The 16244-nt window shown below is 40.2% G+C and overlaps 1 protein-coding gene across 7 annotated transcripts in view; it reads left to right on the forward strand.

Moving 5' to 3' along the window:
* The window catches only part of LOC143039941 (F-BAR domain only protein 2), a 154956-nt gene that overhangs the window by 93952 nt on the left and 44760 nt on the right, over positions 1–16244 (forward strand). For all 7 annotated transcript variants that reach the window (XM_076210397.1, XM_076210400.1, XM_076210399.1 and 4 more), the window contains one exon: positions 14114–14187. In XM_076210397.1, coding sequence (XP_076066512.1) covers positions 14114–14187 — 74 coding nt within the window. The remainder of the gene's footprint in view (positions 1–14113; positions 14188–16244) is intronic.

Consider the following 16244-nt stretch of genomic DNA (forward strand, 5'->3'; position numbering starts at 1 on the left):
TAAAAGGGAAGAGACAGGTAGTATGATTGTGAGAAGAAAGATGGATGTGTTGGTATTGAGTGAAACTAAATTGAAAGGGAGGGGCAAGTTTGAGTTTAGTGTAGTTGGGAGGGTGTCAGGAGTGAAGAGAGGACGAGGGAGAGAAAGAGTGTCTATACTAGTAAGTGACAAGATAGATAAGCGTCTGATGGAGTGAAAGGTTTCTTTGAGGTTAATGTGGATGAAGGTGAAACTGGGAAGGGAGATGTGGATGTTTTGTAAGTGCACATGGGCCTGGTAGTGAGGAGTGTAGTGGAAAGGTAGGCTGTTCGGATAGATTTAAATGAGAGCATAGAGGGTTTGGGAGAAATGTCAATGCAGTAGTATTGGGAGATCTCAAAGCTAGGGTAGGAGATGAACCAATAGACAGAGTGGTCAGGAAGTATGGAGTTCTAAGAAAAAATTGTAATTGAGAGATGATAGTGATGTGTCTAAAAAGAAAGTTGATGATAGCAAATACAGTGTTTAGGAAGAAAGTCAAGCATAAGTGTGGGAATATCAGATAATTTTTTAGTGGGAGGTAAGATGAGAGTTGAAAATAGATGGAGAAAGAGGATAAAGTTAGAAGGTAAGGAGGTGCTTAAAGTAAACTACTTAATGAGAAAGAAAAGGAGAAGAGTACAAGAAGAAGCTGAGAGAAGAATGTGAGGGAGTGAAGGATAGAGTAGAAACTGAGTGGAGAAGGAATGGGGATGTTTTGAGGAGGGAGTCACAAGGTGTGTGGAACAAGGACAATGGGAGGAAATAGAGGGAAAGGTAGTGAGTGGTGGGATGAGGAAACAAAGAAGGTTGTAGAAGAGAAAAACAAACATTCACAGATTGGTAACAAAATAGGACGAGAGAATCATACGAGAGGTATAAAGAAAAAGAGATGTAAAGCATAAGATAAAGGAGGCAAAAAGGAGAGCAGATGTGAAATAGGGTAAGAGTATGAAAGAAAATTTTGAAAGAAATAAAGAGGGGAAGAGGAGGCAAATCAAGTAGAGAAGAAAGGGTAAAAGGTGCAAATGGAGAGATGATAATGGAAGAGAAGGCAGTAAAAGGAAGTTGGGCAGAGTATTTTAGGGAGTTATTAGATATGAAGGAGGATAGGAAGGGAAAGGTAGTTGTAGTGGGAAGCACTAAGAAAATGACAGTGATGGATGAAGAAAAAGGAGGAGAAATAAGGAAAGATGATGCATTGGCGGGTGAGGTTTAATGTTTATCTAAAAGGGGGTAGAGTGCCAGAGGACTGGAAGAATACCTGTATAGTTCTGCTTTACAAGGGAAAAGGTGACAAGTGTGAGTGTAGTAGTCTTAGAGTGATCAGTTTGTTGAGTGTAGTTGGGAAGGCTTATGACAGGGTTTTGATTGAGATGATTAGGAAAGGAAGAGAGGGAGTAATTGATGAGGAACAGTGTGGGTTTAGGACAGGTAGGGGTTGCATGGATCAGATTTTTGTGGTAAGACAGAAATGTAAGAAAGCTTTAGGAAAAAGTAAGGATGTCTTATGGGCCTTTATACATAAATATACCAAAGGCTTTTTTCCCTCTTATAAGGGAGGTAGCCAAAAAACAATGGCATAAAAACCACTCCCACCCATTCCACCCCCATCATACTCCACTCCCCTCCACCCTCTTCCCTTCCTCTTATCTTGGCACCTCCTGGATGAATGGTCATCCCTGCATCTCGCCCACTGCCCTGGGTCAAAAGCAGTGTCACAAGACACAGCATATCCACAGCAAGGCCGCTTCAAGAGAAGACTGGGAGAAATCCCTTTGGGCTGCGTCAAATTATTTCTCACACATACTCCCTCACCCCCCATCCCCCACCCATTCCACCTCATGCATCACAGCATCACCCATATACAACCATTCTTCATTCACCCCTATCTTCTGTCTTCTCCCTTCCTCAACAGATATTCCCCTCTTTCCCAAAGCCCCTTTTACCCCATCCATCCATCTCATCCTAGGTCACCCCCTCATGTTCACTCCTTCCACCTCTGCCTTCCATACCTCTTTTACTAGTCTTCACTCATTCTTTCTATGTGTCCAAACCATCCTAATACTCTCTCATCAACCACATCTCCCAACTCTTTTTCCACCCCCATTCTCCTCCTCATCTCCTCATTTCTCACTCTATTCAGCCTAGTAACCCCTATCATACTTCTCAGGCACCTCATCTCCCATTCTTCCTCAACAGACATTCCGCTCTTTCCTAAAGCCCCTTTTACCCCATCTGTCCATCTCATGTTGTGATTGCATGAGGAGGAATGGGCGGGGGGGTGGGGTAGTATGTGTGAGTAAATTTTGACGCAGCCCGAAGGGATATCTCCCTGTCCTCTCCTTATATGCAAGGGGGGACGGAGAGGGGGGGTCGCCGATTAAATGAAGCGGCCTTGCTGTAGATGTGCTGTGTCTTGCGACACTGCTTCTGACCCAGGGCGGTGGGCAAGGTGCAGGGATGACCCGTCATCTAGGAGGTGCTCAGATGAGAGGGAGGGTGGGAGGGGTGTGGAGTGTATTTGGGGATGAAATGGGTGGGAGTGATTTTTGCCTTTCCCTTTTTGGCTACCTCCCTTGAAAGGGGGAAGAAGCCTTGGTATATGTATGTATGTATGTATGTATGTATGTCCATCTCATCCTAGGTCGACCCCTCATGTTCACTTCTTTCACTAGTTTTTCTTCACTCATTCTTTCCATGTGTCCAAACCATCCTAATACTCTCTCATCAACCCTCTCTCCAAACTCCCTTTCCACCCCCATTCTCCTCCTCACCTCCGCATTTCTCACTCTATCCAGCCTAGTAGCCCCTATCATAATTCTCGGGCACCTCACCTCAAACACATTCAAACTCCTCTCTTCCTCTCTTATGTTCCATGTTTCTACCCCATACAGTGCTGTTGGCACAATCACTCCTTCATACAATCTCCTCTTATCATCCATTCCCAAATGTTTATTTCTCATTACACTTTTTAATCCACCAAGGCATTTACTCCCTTCTCTCAATATACATTATACCTCCACCATTACTCCTCCCTTTACCACCACATTCGCACCGAAGTACCTAAAGCCATCCACTTCCTCCAGTCTCTCTCTTCCTTTATGGATTTGGAAAAGGGTTATGACAGGGTAGACAGGAAAGCAGTGTGGGAGGTATTGCAGATATATGGGATAGGAGAAAAGCTTTTAAGAGCAGTCAAGAGTTTTTAGAAGATGATGAAATGGGACAGAGTGAGAGGACTAGGGATTCCCTGTGCTCTCTCTTTTTCTTCAAAAATTAAGATCCTCGTATCAATCTATATACCAATGGCTTTTTCCCCACTTTCCTATCCATTCCACCTTCATCCACCACCCTCTCCTCCCTCTCATCTTAGCTCCTCATCATTGATGGGTTATCTCTTGTATCCTACTCACTGTCCTTGGTCAGAAGTAGTGCAGCAAGACAAAGTACTCCCACAGCAAAGCTGTTTCACTTATTGGTGACCCCCCTCCTGTCCCTTCATGCAGAAAAATAGAAGACATTTAGAAATCCCTTTGGGCTGTGTCAGAATATCATTTACATATAACCACTCCCTAACCCCCCCCCCATCCCCAACCTCCTCCCATCCTTCCATCACAGCAGCAGCATCTGTACACAGCCATTCTTCAGTCACCCCTATCTCCTGCCTTCTTGCTCAACAGACATCTCCCTTTTGTTCATTGCCCCTATCACCCCATCCATCCATCTCATGTCTGTATAGTTCTGCTTTACAAGGGAAAGGGGGACTAATGTGAGTATAGTAGTTTCAGAGAGATCAGTTTGTTGAGTGTAGTTGGGAAGGCTTATGGAAGGGTTTTGAGATGATTAGGAGGAAACAAAGTGGGAGTTGGTGAAGAACAATGTGGGTTTAGAAAAAATAGGGGTTGCATGGATCAGATTTTTGTGGTAAAACATATGAGAAAGCTTTAGCAAAAAGTAAGGATGTTTTTGGGGCTTTTATGGATATAGAAAAGGTTTATGACAGGGTAGACAGAAAGGCACTATGGGAGGTATTGCAATTAGATGGGATCAGGGGAAAGCTGTAAAGGGCAGTTGAGTTTTTATGAGAGTAGTAGAGCCTTTGTTAGAATTAGAAATGGAGAGAGTGATTGGTTTGAGGTAAAGGTGGGACTATGTCAGAGATGTGTCATGTCACCATGGCTGTTCAATTTATAATTAGATGGGGTGGTGCGGGAGGTAGCTGCAAGGGTAATGGGTAGGGGATTGGAGATAGTTTAAGAAAATTGAGAAAAGTAGGAGGAGAGCCAGTTGTTGTTTGCTGATGACAGTGCACTAGTGGTAGGGTCAGAGGGGAATTAAGGGAGTTAGTGATGGGGTTTGGGAAGGTATGTGATGGGAGAAAGTTGTGATAGGAGAAATAATGTGGGTAAGAGTTAGGTGATGAGATGTATAAGGGGAGAGGATGACAGCAATTTGGAAACAAGTCTTAAAGAAAAGAGGCTGGAGGAAGTGGATAGCTTTAGGTACTTGGGGTCACATGAGGCAGAAAAGGGAGAAGTGGAGGTAAACTGTAGACTGAGAGAAACAATTAAATGCCTTGAGAGATTAAAAAGTGTAATGAGAAATAAGTATTTGGGAATAGATGCAAAGAGGAAATTACATGAAGAGGTGATTGTGCCAACAGCACTGCATAGGGCAGAGACATGAAATTTAAGAGAGGCAGAGGGGAAAAGTGTAAATGTGTTTGAGATTAAATGTCTGAGAAGTATGGTAGGGGGTTACAAGGTTGGAGAGAGTGCAAAATGAGGAGGAGAGCAGGGGTGGAAAAGGAGATGGTAGATAGGGCTAATGAAAGATTATTGGGATGGTTTGGACACATGGAAAAATGAGTGAAGAAAGATTAGTAAAAGAGGTGTGAAAGGCAGAGGTGGAGGGGATGGATGGAGTGAAAACGAGGGGACGACTGAGGATGAAATCCTGCTACTACTGTTTGATAATTGTTGCTTCAAGGCAGGTTTATAATCTATGAAACTTGGGGAATAGATACATATATACATGCATATGTATACATACCAAAAGCCCTTTCTCTCAAACAAGGATAGTTGCTCAATCAAATCATGCACCCACAATGTACATATTATAAATTGTTTAATGCCCCTCCTGTCTCAGCATCCATGGATGAGGAATCATCCTGATCCCTCTCTACACTGTTCAGTTTGAAGAGGATGAAATCCTCCTACTATTGTATGGAGACGGTACTTTCAAAGTAGGATCCAACAACCAAAGCTGGTTATCCCCACCACAACATTTGATAGTGACCCTCCCCCATCCTCATCTACTCAAATTATTTTACAGAGCTGATGAGAAGATTTCATTGGGTCATCCTTTCATCCATTCATAATGTTCCTCTTTACTATCTTTTGCACTCTGTTCTGCTCCATAGTCATTACTTGTGCATCCAAGGCCTCTTTTACTCCATCTGTCCTCCTCATTCTTGGTCATTCAAGTTCCCTCTGTCTGGATTCACTTTCCACATTCTTTATCAGTCATCCATCAATTTTTCTATATACCTACACCACTTCAGCTCTTTTTAATCTACCCTCTCCAATAGTTCTATTTCCACTTGTGTCCTTTACTTCATCCCCTCATTTTGCTCATTCTCTCCATTCTGTTCTTTCTGGGGTGGAGGCTGTTGCCAGTTGCCTGAAGTGCTGTGGATCATCTGTAAGAGAGAACAGGGGCAACAGATTGATTCATTTTGATAACATTCACCTTCATTCTCAAACAAATTTTGACTCCTCCTTTCCGCCTCCTTCAGATCCCAAAAATCTGTTCCATATAGCACTGTGAGTAGTCACTCCTTCATACAACTGCCTCCCTGCACTCATCCCTACCTCTCATAACAGTTTTCGCTCCCAGACACCCACTTGCCTCCCTTAGTCTGTAACTCTCCTCCACATGACTCCTCAGGTTGCATGTGGCAGTGAATGGAGGAATAGATATTTAATGCTACTTGTAACTTTGGACTAAACAGAATGCATTGACTGTATACTTACATTGAAATTGAGAAATTATTGCGAGTGTTGTGATGCATCATCGTACATCAGGCATCCAATGCTGTGCACAAGAATTTAACTCATATTGAAGAGGTTAAGGGTTGACAGGATTAAGTTGCTGACCAAAGAGTCATGCTCTTAATATATATGTTGGTTTGGATTGGTCATGGCAGTATCAGAAGATGAGACTTTTGGAACATTGACCTTGTGTAACAACTGTGTAGATATAAGTAGGTAAATGCGCACTCACAGTATATTGTAAATGTTTATGGAATGCATGCATCTGTGTTTTATGATTTTACTTTTTTTTTCTGAGGATATTGAAGTTGTTTATTCATACTGCTTCTACTAAGTTGTTCATAATAGAGCCTATAATAATAAGTGATATTAAATTTTTGTGTTGTACTCGTATTATAGATTTATAAAAGGATTATTGTGATTTAGTTTCCATTTTGTTTTGGTTGGAAATCTGTTTGTATATGTAGAATCATACATGTTACAAAAGTTTTAATGCCATTGTTAGTTTATGAATTGAATTTCAGCATTGAGTACTGGGTCAGTGTGAATAAAAGATTGACTGGTGCATCAGTGGTGCTAATGGACAGTTTATGTCTGATATACAGCATAAGTATCATTCCGATATATTTGTACTTAATGTGTACTATTTTATTAAGGTTTAATGACTACCAAAGCCAGGAAATTGTTGATATGAAGAAAATAAAGATGGAAAATGAAAGAATATTATCTAAATTAAGGTAGGTAGAAATTAAATGGGAAACATTGAGGCATTAAAACTGCTTATTGCTTCTTTATGGACTAACTAAGAAGAGAGAGCTACTCAAAAAGTTGATTATCTGAGTATGACTTGTTAGGTGATGGAGATTAGCAGCCTTGTGTGTCCATTTTGCTCACATTCATATATTAGTTTCATATCAAGTAGTGCTGTTCTTAAACTAGTTTTAGTAACTGCAGAAATGTGCTTTAACTGTGAGTATTAATATCAAATTATACTAATACCTTCAAATTGAGGAAATATAGAATGCTTGAGTTTGGCCACACTTCAGATAGCCTCCACAGAGGCAACTTTGTTCCATATGCATACAATTTTGTGAGTACAGGTAGTTCTCGTTATATGCGGGGGTTCCGTTCCGCGGACCCCCCGCATATAACGAATTCGCATATATCGAACTATTGAACCTATGGGAAAAAGGGGGATACGTTCTCAACTCGGATTGATTTTTTTTTATTTTTTTTTTTATTTTTTTTTTTTTTTTTTTTTTTTTTTTTTTTTTTTTTACATATTTTATTTTGGCAAAGGGGTTACATACTGCATCTCATATATGTTTACATACATTTTAGCATGTAAGTATTAACCTCGGGAAAAGACGCTACCGTAAACATCACTTATTTCGCCAAGCGTATTTTCTTCAGCTGTTTGAAAAATCAGTCTGTTTACAATTCACATTTCAGACTGCTTGCTACGCTTAAAGGTCAGATATCAACAGATATACCATTCGCTAAAAATCATCGTATTGCTCGAAAAAGTACTTTTTAAAAGCATACAAATAAAGTTTTTACCTATTACAGAAGAATTTATTCAGAAAATTCACTTTTAATTGCGCCTCGCATACCACTTTTCCGAAGTCTAGATATTCAGAATAACAATATTGTTTGTTTGGCAACTGTGACGTCACGAACGCGGAATTCCCCGAACCTTTCACGAAGCGCACGGACAGAATGTTTCGAATAGCAGACGACGCAATGAAATGAAGACAAAACTGTTTTTTGCCAAATTTGATAAGATGTAGATGGTGGAATTATATAGAATACTGTCAGTATGTTTTTTGATGTACATTAAACTGTAAATACAAAAAGTTATGGAAGTCTTGATATCTATCAAGACTTCCATAACTTTTTGTATTTACAGTTTAATGTACATCAAAAAACATACTGACAGTATTCTATATAATTCCACCATCTACATCTTATCAAATTTGGCAAAAAACAGTTTTGTCTTCATTTCATTGCGTCGTCTGCTATTCGAAACATTCCGCCCGTGCGCTTCAGAAAGGTTCGGGGAATTCCGCGTTCGTGACGTCACAGTTGCCAAACAAACAATATTGTTATTCTGAATAGCTAGACTTCGGAAAAGTGGTATGCGAGGCGCAATTAAAAGTGAATTTTCTGAATAAATTCTTCTGTAATAGGTAAAAACTTTATTTGTATGCTTTTAAAAAGTACTTTTTCGATGATTTTTAGTGAATGGTATATCTGTTGATATCTGACCTTTAAACTGACTGTTGATGTGCTCTGGAGATACACAGGCAGGCTTACTGCTTAGAGTTTATCCAGTGCGGAGAATAAACGATAATTCTTGCAGAGAGTGAAAATTGACGAAATTAATTGGGGCAGTAATAAGTATCAAAAATTAATTTGTTTGTGAAAAAAATAATTAATTTGTGTATCAAAAAAGCTTAATTACCTGCAGAAAGACAATGGTTTGGCCTATGAAACAGGAAGGATGCCTAAGACGATGCCGTCTGTACAGCTGCCGGTGTTGTTGTTGTGATAACGCTGCAGTGATGCCAGCTCTACCTAGCTGATGCAGCCAGTGTTACCACACGGCTTTATGCGCACCAACTTCAAATATATAATAGGTATTTTGAAAAAAATAATCGGCCGCGACTATTTTTTTTTTTTTTTTTTTTAGGTCAAATCGCATATCTTCGAATATATCCCCGCACATATCGAAAAGTGGTGCAAATTCTTGAATCGCATATACGCGAATTCGCATATATCGAAGTCGCATATATCGAGAACTACCTGTACTTTAAAGTAAGCAACTTGTGGTGTTAACAGTTAGTTGTGTTGTTAAAGGTCAAATGAAGAAAATTTATTGTACATAACCAAAAAGCCAATTCCCTCCTTATAAGAGGGGTGGCCTAGTCAAAGCATACACTTACCTCACAACCATCCCACCTTCATTCAAGACCCATTTGTTGCCCTGTACCATCTCAGTAACTCATAGATGAAGGGCAGTCTCATCCAAGACTTAAGCCATACTGCTCAGGTCAAAGGCTATGCAGTGAGACTTGGTGCTTCCACAGCAGGGCTTCACAGTTAGGAATGAAAAGTGTCATGAGATATATAGTATGTGGAGATGACTGCAATGGGAAAATGTTTCAAGTAGTATGCTGTTGGTGTAGTTTTTTGTTGTGTTTGGTTCGTTGTGCTTGTATTATATAATTAGATTGATAGTAGGATCTAGGGCTTCAGCATACAAAAGCTTGCTGGCTGAGCAGATTAGGGTGTTGCTACTTGGAACAGAGGTTGAATTGATGGCAGTTCGAACCCTGCCACTGAGATGTTAAACTAATGACATGGTTCATTAGATTCCATACTACAAAGTAAGGGGCACCATCCTAGCCTCCTGATAGGGGGGAGTTTTGCTCTGTTAAACTGAATCAAATCATCATCATCAAGATCAGCATACAAATGTTTACCAATTATTTGCATTTGTTATTTTGTAGGGAGGATTTTGATTCCAACAGGTGTTCAATTGGAGTGGTCTTGGTGTATCTTGTTATTCTCCCAGGAGGACCCAAGGAAAGAGGGAGGGAGTGAGGGAGGGTTGGTAAAGGGAGTGGAGTATGTGGGGATTAAATGGAGGGGAGTGAATTTATGCCTTTTGAGTTTGGCTACCTCCCATGTAAAGGGGAAAAGCCCTTGGTATATGTATTTATTCTTTATCTTTTTCTTATAGGTTGTAAGGTGTCTGTTTTCTTGATTGTTGGAAACCATGCTGTGGAAGCATAGTTGAGTTTGGTTTTAGTATGTTTATATTAATTTTCTTGTTGATTTTCACTCTCAGGTCTTTGACATGCGAGATGAATGTCATGTCATTGTTAAAAGTGAGGCCTAGAAATTTTGGGCTCATTTCCAATGGAAGAGTTTGGCCATTTAGTTGGATCAACCCCCCCCCCTCTCTCTCTCTCTCTCTCTCTCTCTCTCTCTCTCTCTCTCTCTCTCTCTCTCTCTCTCTCTCTCTCTCTCTCTCTCTCTCTCTCTCTCTCTCTCTCTCTCTCTCTCTCTCTCTCTCTCTCTCTCCCTCTCTCTCCCTCTCTCTCCCTCTCTCTCTCTCTCTCTCTCTCTCTCTCTCTCTCTCTCTCTCTCTCTCTCTCTCTCTCTCTCTCTCTCTCTCTCTCTCTCTCTCTCTCTCTCTCTCTCTCTCTCTCTCTCTCTCTCTCTCTCTCTCTCTCTCTCTCTCTCTCTCTCTCTCTCTCTCTCTCTCTCTCTCTCTCTACTCTCTCTACTCTCTCTCTCTCTCTCTCTCTCTCTCTCTCTCTAACTCTCTCTCTCTCTCTCTATCTCTCTCTCTCTCTCTCTCTCTCTCTCTCTCTCTCTCTCTCTCTCTCTCTCTCTCAGCCATTCTTCTAAAGTTGGGTGTTCTTTGCATTGATTCTGTAGTTAATGGGTTATCATCAGGTCATCTCCATAGGCTAGTATTATAGTGGTACATTTTGGATCTGGTGTTAGATTACATGTGAAGAATTTGAGTAACAAAGGAGAGAGGAGAAATATTAAAGTAAATTTGGACAAAAGGTGTTGAGATGTACAAGGAGTGAGGGTAGCAGGAAGTCAGAGGTGAATTTAAGAGGCAAGAGGCTTGAGGAAGTGGAGAACTTTGTATTTGGGGTCACATGTCATGGAATTTGGGGTGGAAATAAATGATACACTAAGGAAAGCAAGCAAATGTCATGGTGGGGAAATGAAAAGTATCTTCTTCTGTGTATTCATCTATCTAGTGGTTTAGAAATGGATAGAGTGTGGTTTGAGGTAAAGGTGGGACTTTGCCAGAGGTGTGTTGTGTCACCTTGGCTGATCAATTTATATATGGATGGGGTGGTGTGAGAGGTGAATGCGGGGGGTGGTGGGTTGGGGATTGGAGATAGTTAAAGAGGGTGGAGAGAGGTGGGGGATGGGTCAATTGTTGTTTGTTGCTGACACTGCGCTTGAAGCAGGATTGGAGGAGGGACTGGTGAAGTTGGTGTTGGAGTTTGGGAGGGTGTACGAAAGAAGGAAGTTGAGAATGAATGTGGGTAAAAGTAAGGTGGTGAGATGTGTAAGGGGAGAATGGGGCAGGAAGGTGGAAGTGAGTATTAAGGGAGAGAGACTGGAGGAAGTGGATAGCTTTAGATACTTGAGGGCAAATGTGGTGGGAAAGGGAGTAATGGAGGTTGAGGTAGAATGTAGATTGAGAGATGCAAGTAAATGCTTGGGGGATTAAAATGTGTAATGAGAAATATACATTTGGGGATGAATGCTGAGAAGAGATTATATGAAACATAAGAGAGAAAGAGTTTAAATGTGTTTGAGATGAAATGTCTGAGAAGTATGAAAAGGGTTACTAGTCTGGATAGTGAGAAACGAGAAGGTGAGGAGAGTGGAGGGTGAAAAGGGAGTTGGAAGATAGGGTTGATGAAAGAGTTAGGATGGTTTGGACACATGGAAAGAATGAGTGAAGAAAGATTAGTAAAATAAATGAGTAAGGCTGAGGTGAATGGAGTGGACATGAGGGGCTGACTAAGGATGGGATGGATGGATGAGGTTGTGAGATGCAGGGATGACCTGTCATCCAGGAGGAGCCAAGAAAAGAGGGAGGGAAGGGTGGTAAGTTGGAGTGGAGTATTTGGGGATGAAATGGGTTGGAGTGGATTTTTGCTTTGACTTTAGTTACCTTCCTTGGAAGTGGGAAAAAGCCATTGGTAGTATATATGTAATCTATCTTACCTAATTGCTGTTCTTCTATCTTCCTTAATTGCACATCTTCTATTTTACTTAATTGCAGAGATCAGGGACAACAGAATGATTAATAGGGGTGCCATTTCATAGTTTTATTTTGATTATACAAGATGACGTTATTCCACTGGGAGACAACTTCACCCCAGAAAGTATTACTTACAGAATCACTTGATTGTAGTTTGTACTGGAAATGAATAAAGGAGGAGGTTTTGTAGTGTGAAGGTTTTTAGTGTTGATTATTGTTTGTTGATTTAGTTTGAGCCTTACAGTATATGTATCTTAGGGTAAGGTGGATAGGTGTGAAAGGTATGATGGATATGTAAGTTGTATAGACATGAGAATTGTTAGGGTCATGGAAATGATTTGCTTTGTATATGTGTACCATGTTGAAGTTTAGGAAGTAAAATTTGTATTTGAATAAGGAAGTTATATTTACATGTTGCTGTGTAAGTCTATTGGGATGGAATGGGTGGGAGTGATTTTATGCCTTTTCCTTTTTGGCTACCTCCCTTGTAAGGGGGGAAAAGCCTTGGCATATGTATGTATGTATGTGTAAGTCTATTGATGTATTTTTCCATGAATTATATTAGATTGACCGGATATCAAGGAACAAGTACTTGAAATCTTTGGATGTTTACTTTCTTTCCTATCATCTGCCTATCTGTCTTTTGTTTGACAAAGGCCTATAGACCTAATCGTATAAGAACACAGTGCTTGGCTGCAACTGTGCATGTTAGCCCTGCTGAAAATAAACATGACTTGTCTCGTGATTTGCTTAGCATGTTTAACAATTGTACTTGTTTATGATGTTTCTGTATTATACAGGGATGTTTACTAAAATTATTACTTTTTTTTTCATACAAAGTTTTAAACTTTAAATGTTCAATACATGCAACTGCAGTATTTTTTTAATGTCAAGATTGAACACAGTTCTGATGAATGTGCTGGAATGGTCATGAACTAAGTGGTCATCTGGGATTGTTCTTTATCCATTCCCTTCTGAATTTGAATTTTTTCATAATGCACATCGTCATTTTTACACCAGTCAAGGTTTTAGTTGCATTATTGCACATCTGGATTTTTAACTCTTGTTAGGTTAATTGAAGAAATATATAATGGCCTGTGATCAAAACTAGTATATTAGTATTGACCAGTATTCTCAGAATTCACAATAAAATAATGGAAATAAGAGTGAAGAATTTAGTGTTACTTGAATTATGTTTTGAAAATTAATCAGGTTTAAGTTACAGTTATGTATTATTTGATCAATATTTCTCCATGGGATATAATTTATTTATCATTTTATTTATTAATTAATTAAATTTTTATTTGATATATATACTTTTTAAGGTGATAGCTTTTTACCCTAACTTTTTTCATTTATTCCTTTTTGCATAGAATTTTTGATACAAAGTGGTTGTAGTTAGATTATGACTTCAATATATTGATGGAATAGAAGAGTGGATGATTGTAATAATAAATATTTTTTGCACAAGAACACATACAATTAGCCTAATTTTCAAAATATAGTGATTTTTTTTTTTTTCTTCTTCTTTTCTTTTCTTTTCTTTTCTTTTCTTTTCTTTCTTTTTTCCAGTTCCTCCTCCTTTTTGGCTCACACTTTTCCCTTGGTCACACATACAGATCCTCTCAACATACAAACTGTCACAGATTGATCCATCACCACTTTTCCACGCAATTGTGACATTTACAGGTCTTGAACATGGTTATCAATTTTATGTACACACCCTCAAAAGATACCCTATACATAAATCACTTGTATATTTATACATATATTACGTTTACCAAAATGCTGTTTTCCTTTTAAAAGATGTTGGAGGGGACAGTCAAGGCTTGTACCCACCCTTTATTCGTCCTGCACCCATCAATATCCATTTATTGTCCCTTCTCTATCTATATAGCAAAAGCTTTTCCCCCTCTTATAAGGGAGGTAGCAAAGTCAAAGTCACATACTCACTTCCACCTATTTCACTCCCCACCACTACCCTTTCCTCCCTCTCATCTTAGCTCCTCATGGATGATGGGTCATCCCTGTTTCCAGCCTACTACCCTGGGTCAGCAGCAATGTAACAAGGCACAGTACTGTCTAAGCTCCTGTATATTTATGACAAATTTTAAATCTAATGTTGCTTTTTTTTTTTTTTTTCCTCCTTCTTTCTTGTGCAGTAGAGGAGTTAACTATTTGTAGGCATTAAAGGAATTTAAAACTAATGAAAATTATGTTTGGCCTCCAGACAAGGAGAACGTCAACAGACACCCAGGACACCATAACGATGCGGAGGTCCAACAGCATCTCCCAGAGTATGGGGTAAGCACCATAATATTATACACATTGAATTTTTTATAATTATACATGCTTGGGGTGGTGAGAGAGGTAAACGCAAGGGTAATGGGCTGGGGATTGGAGATGGTAAGAAAATGGAAAAAAAAAATGGGAGATAAGCCAGTTGTTGTTTGCTGACAACACTATGCTTGTAGCAGGATCAGAGGCGGGATTAAAGAAGGTAGTGACGGAGTTTGGGAAGGTGCGTGAAAGAAGTAAGTTGAAGATAAATGTGGGTAAAAGTAAAGTGATAATATGTACAATTGGAGAGGATGGCAGCAAATTGGGAATGAGTATTAAAGGAGAGAGACTGGAGGAAGTGGATAGCTTTAGATGCTTGGGTACGAATGTGGTGGGAAAAGGAGTGAAGGTGGAGGTAGAATGTAGATTGAGTGAAGCAAGTAAATCCCTTGGGGGGAATTAAAAAAGTGTAGTGAGAAATAGACATTTGGGAATTGATGCTAAGTGGAGATTGTTTACCTAGTTGTATTGTACAGCCCATATAGTGCCAACAGCACTATATGGGCCAGAAATGTGGAACATATGAGTTTAAATGTTTTTGATTAAATGCCTGAGAAGTATGGTAGGGGTTATGAGGTTGGATAGAGTGAGAAATGAGGAGGAGAGTGGGGTTGGAAAACGAGTTGGGAGATATGGTTGATGAAAGAGTATTGGGATGGTTTGGACACATGGAAAGAATGAGTGAAGAAAGATTAGTAAAGGTTTGGAAGGCAGAGGTGGATGCAGTGAACATAGGGGGTGACCAAGGATGGGATAGATGGATGGAGTAAAAGGGGCATTGGGAAAGGGGAATGTGTGTTGACGGAGGAAAGGAGAAGATAGAAAATAGGGATGAGTGGAGAATGGTTGTGTACATATGGTGCTGTGGTGCATGGAAGGGCATGGGGTGATGGTGAGGAGTATGTATTTACCTAGTTGTAATATACGGGAGGGGAGCTATGCTCGTGGTGACCCGTCTTTGTATCTCCGCATCAAGTTTTATCTTAAAATCTTGTATAGTGTTAGCACATACTGTTTTGTTGTCTAATTTGTTCCATGTATTTATCGCTCTGTGTGGGAAACTGTTCCTTTTCAAGTTTTTTCTATAACTATCCTTTTTCAATTTTTTTCCGTGTCCTCTTGTGTGAACGATATTTTGATTTCTCCCCATCTTCTCTTTTTCTGCATGAGGGGACAGAGAGGGGGGTCGTCAATTAAATGAGGCGACCTTTCTGTGGATGTGCTGGGTCTTGCTACATTGTTTCTGACCCAGGGCAGTGGGTGAGATGCAGGGATGACCCGTTATCCAGGAGAAGCCAAGAAAAGAGGAGGGGAGGTGGTGAATGAGAGTGGAGTATGTGGGGATGAAATGGGTGGGAATGGATTTATGCCTTTGACTTTGGCTACCTCCCTTGTAAGGGGTAAAAAGTCTTTGGTATATGTATGTATTAAGATTTTGAAGGGCGATGGCTAAGGAGAATGTCTAAAGTTTTAGAATTGAGGATGTAAGTGAAGTATTGTTAATTTTTTGTTTAACCATACATGAGGATGTTTTGGTTACTTGAAAAAAAAAAAAAAAGGGGAAATGAGTACATACATAAACCAATGGCTATTTCCCCCATACAAGGAAGATATCCAAAAAACAAAAGCATAAAATCCACTCCCATTCATTCCATCCCCACATACTCTAGTCCCACTCACCCACCTCCCTCCCTCTTATCTTGGCTTCTCCTGGATGAAGTGTCATCCCTGCATCTCACCCACTGCCCAGGGTCAGAAGCAGTGTAGCAAGACACAGCACATCCACAGCAAGGCTGCTTCATTTAATTGGCAACCCCCCCTCTCTGTCTCCTCATACAGAAGAAGAGAAGGCAGGGAGAAATCCCTTTGGGCTGCGTCAAAATATCACTCACATGTATATTCCCCCCACTCCCACCACCCAATCCCCCACTACCCAACCCCCACTACCCAATCCCCACTACCCAATCCCCCACTACCCAATCCTCACTACCCAATCCCCCACTACCCAATCCCCCACTGAC

The sequence above is a fragment of the Oratosquilla oratoria genome, chromosome 27, assembly GCF_046742065.1.
Source record: "Oratosquilla oratoria isolate Oo_2021 chromosome 27, ASM4674206v1, whole genome shotgun sequence".
Lineage (NCBI taxonomy): Eukaryota > Metazoa > Arthropoda > Malacostraca > Stomatopoda > Squillidae > Oratosquilla > Oratosquilla oratoria.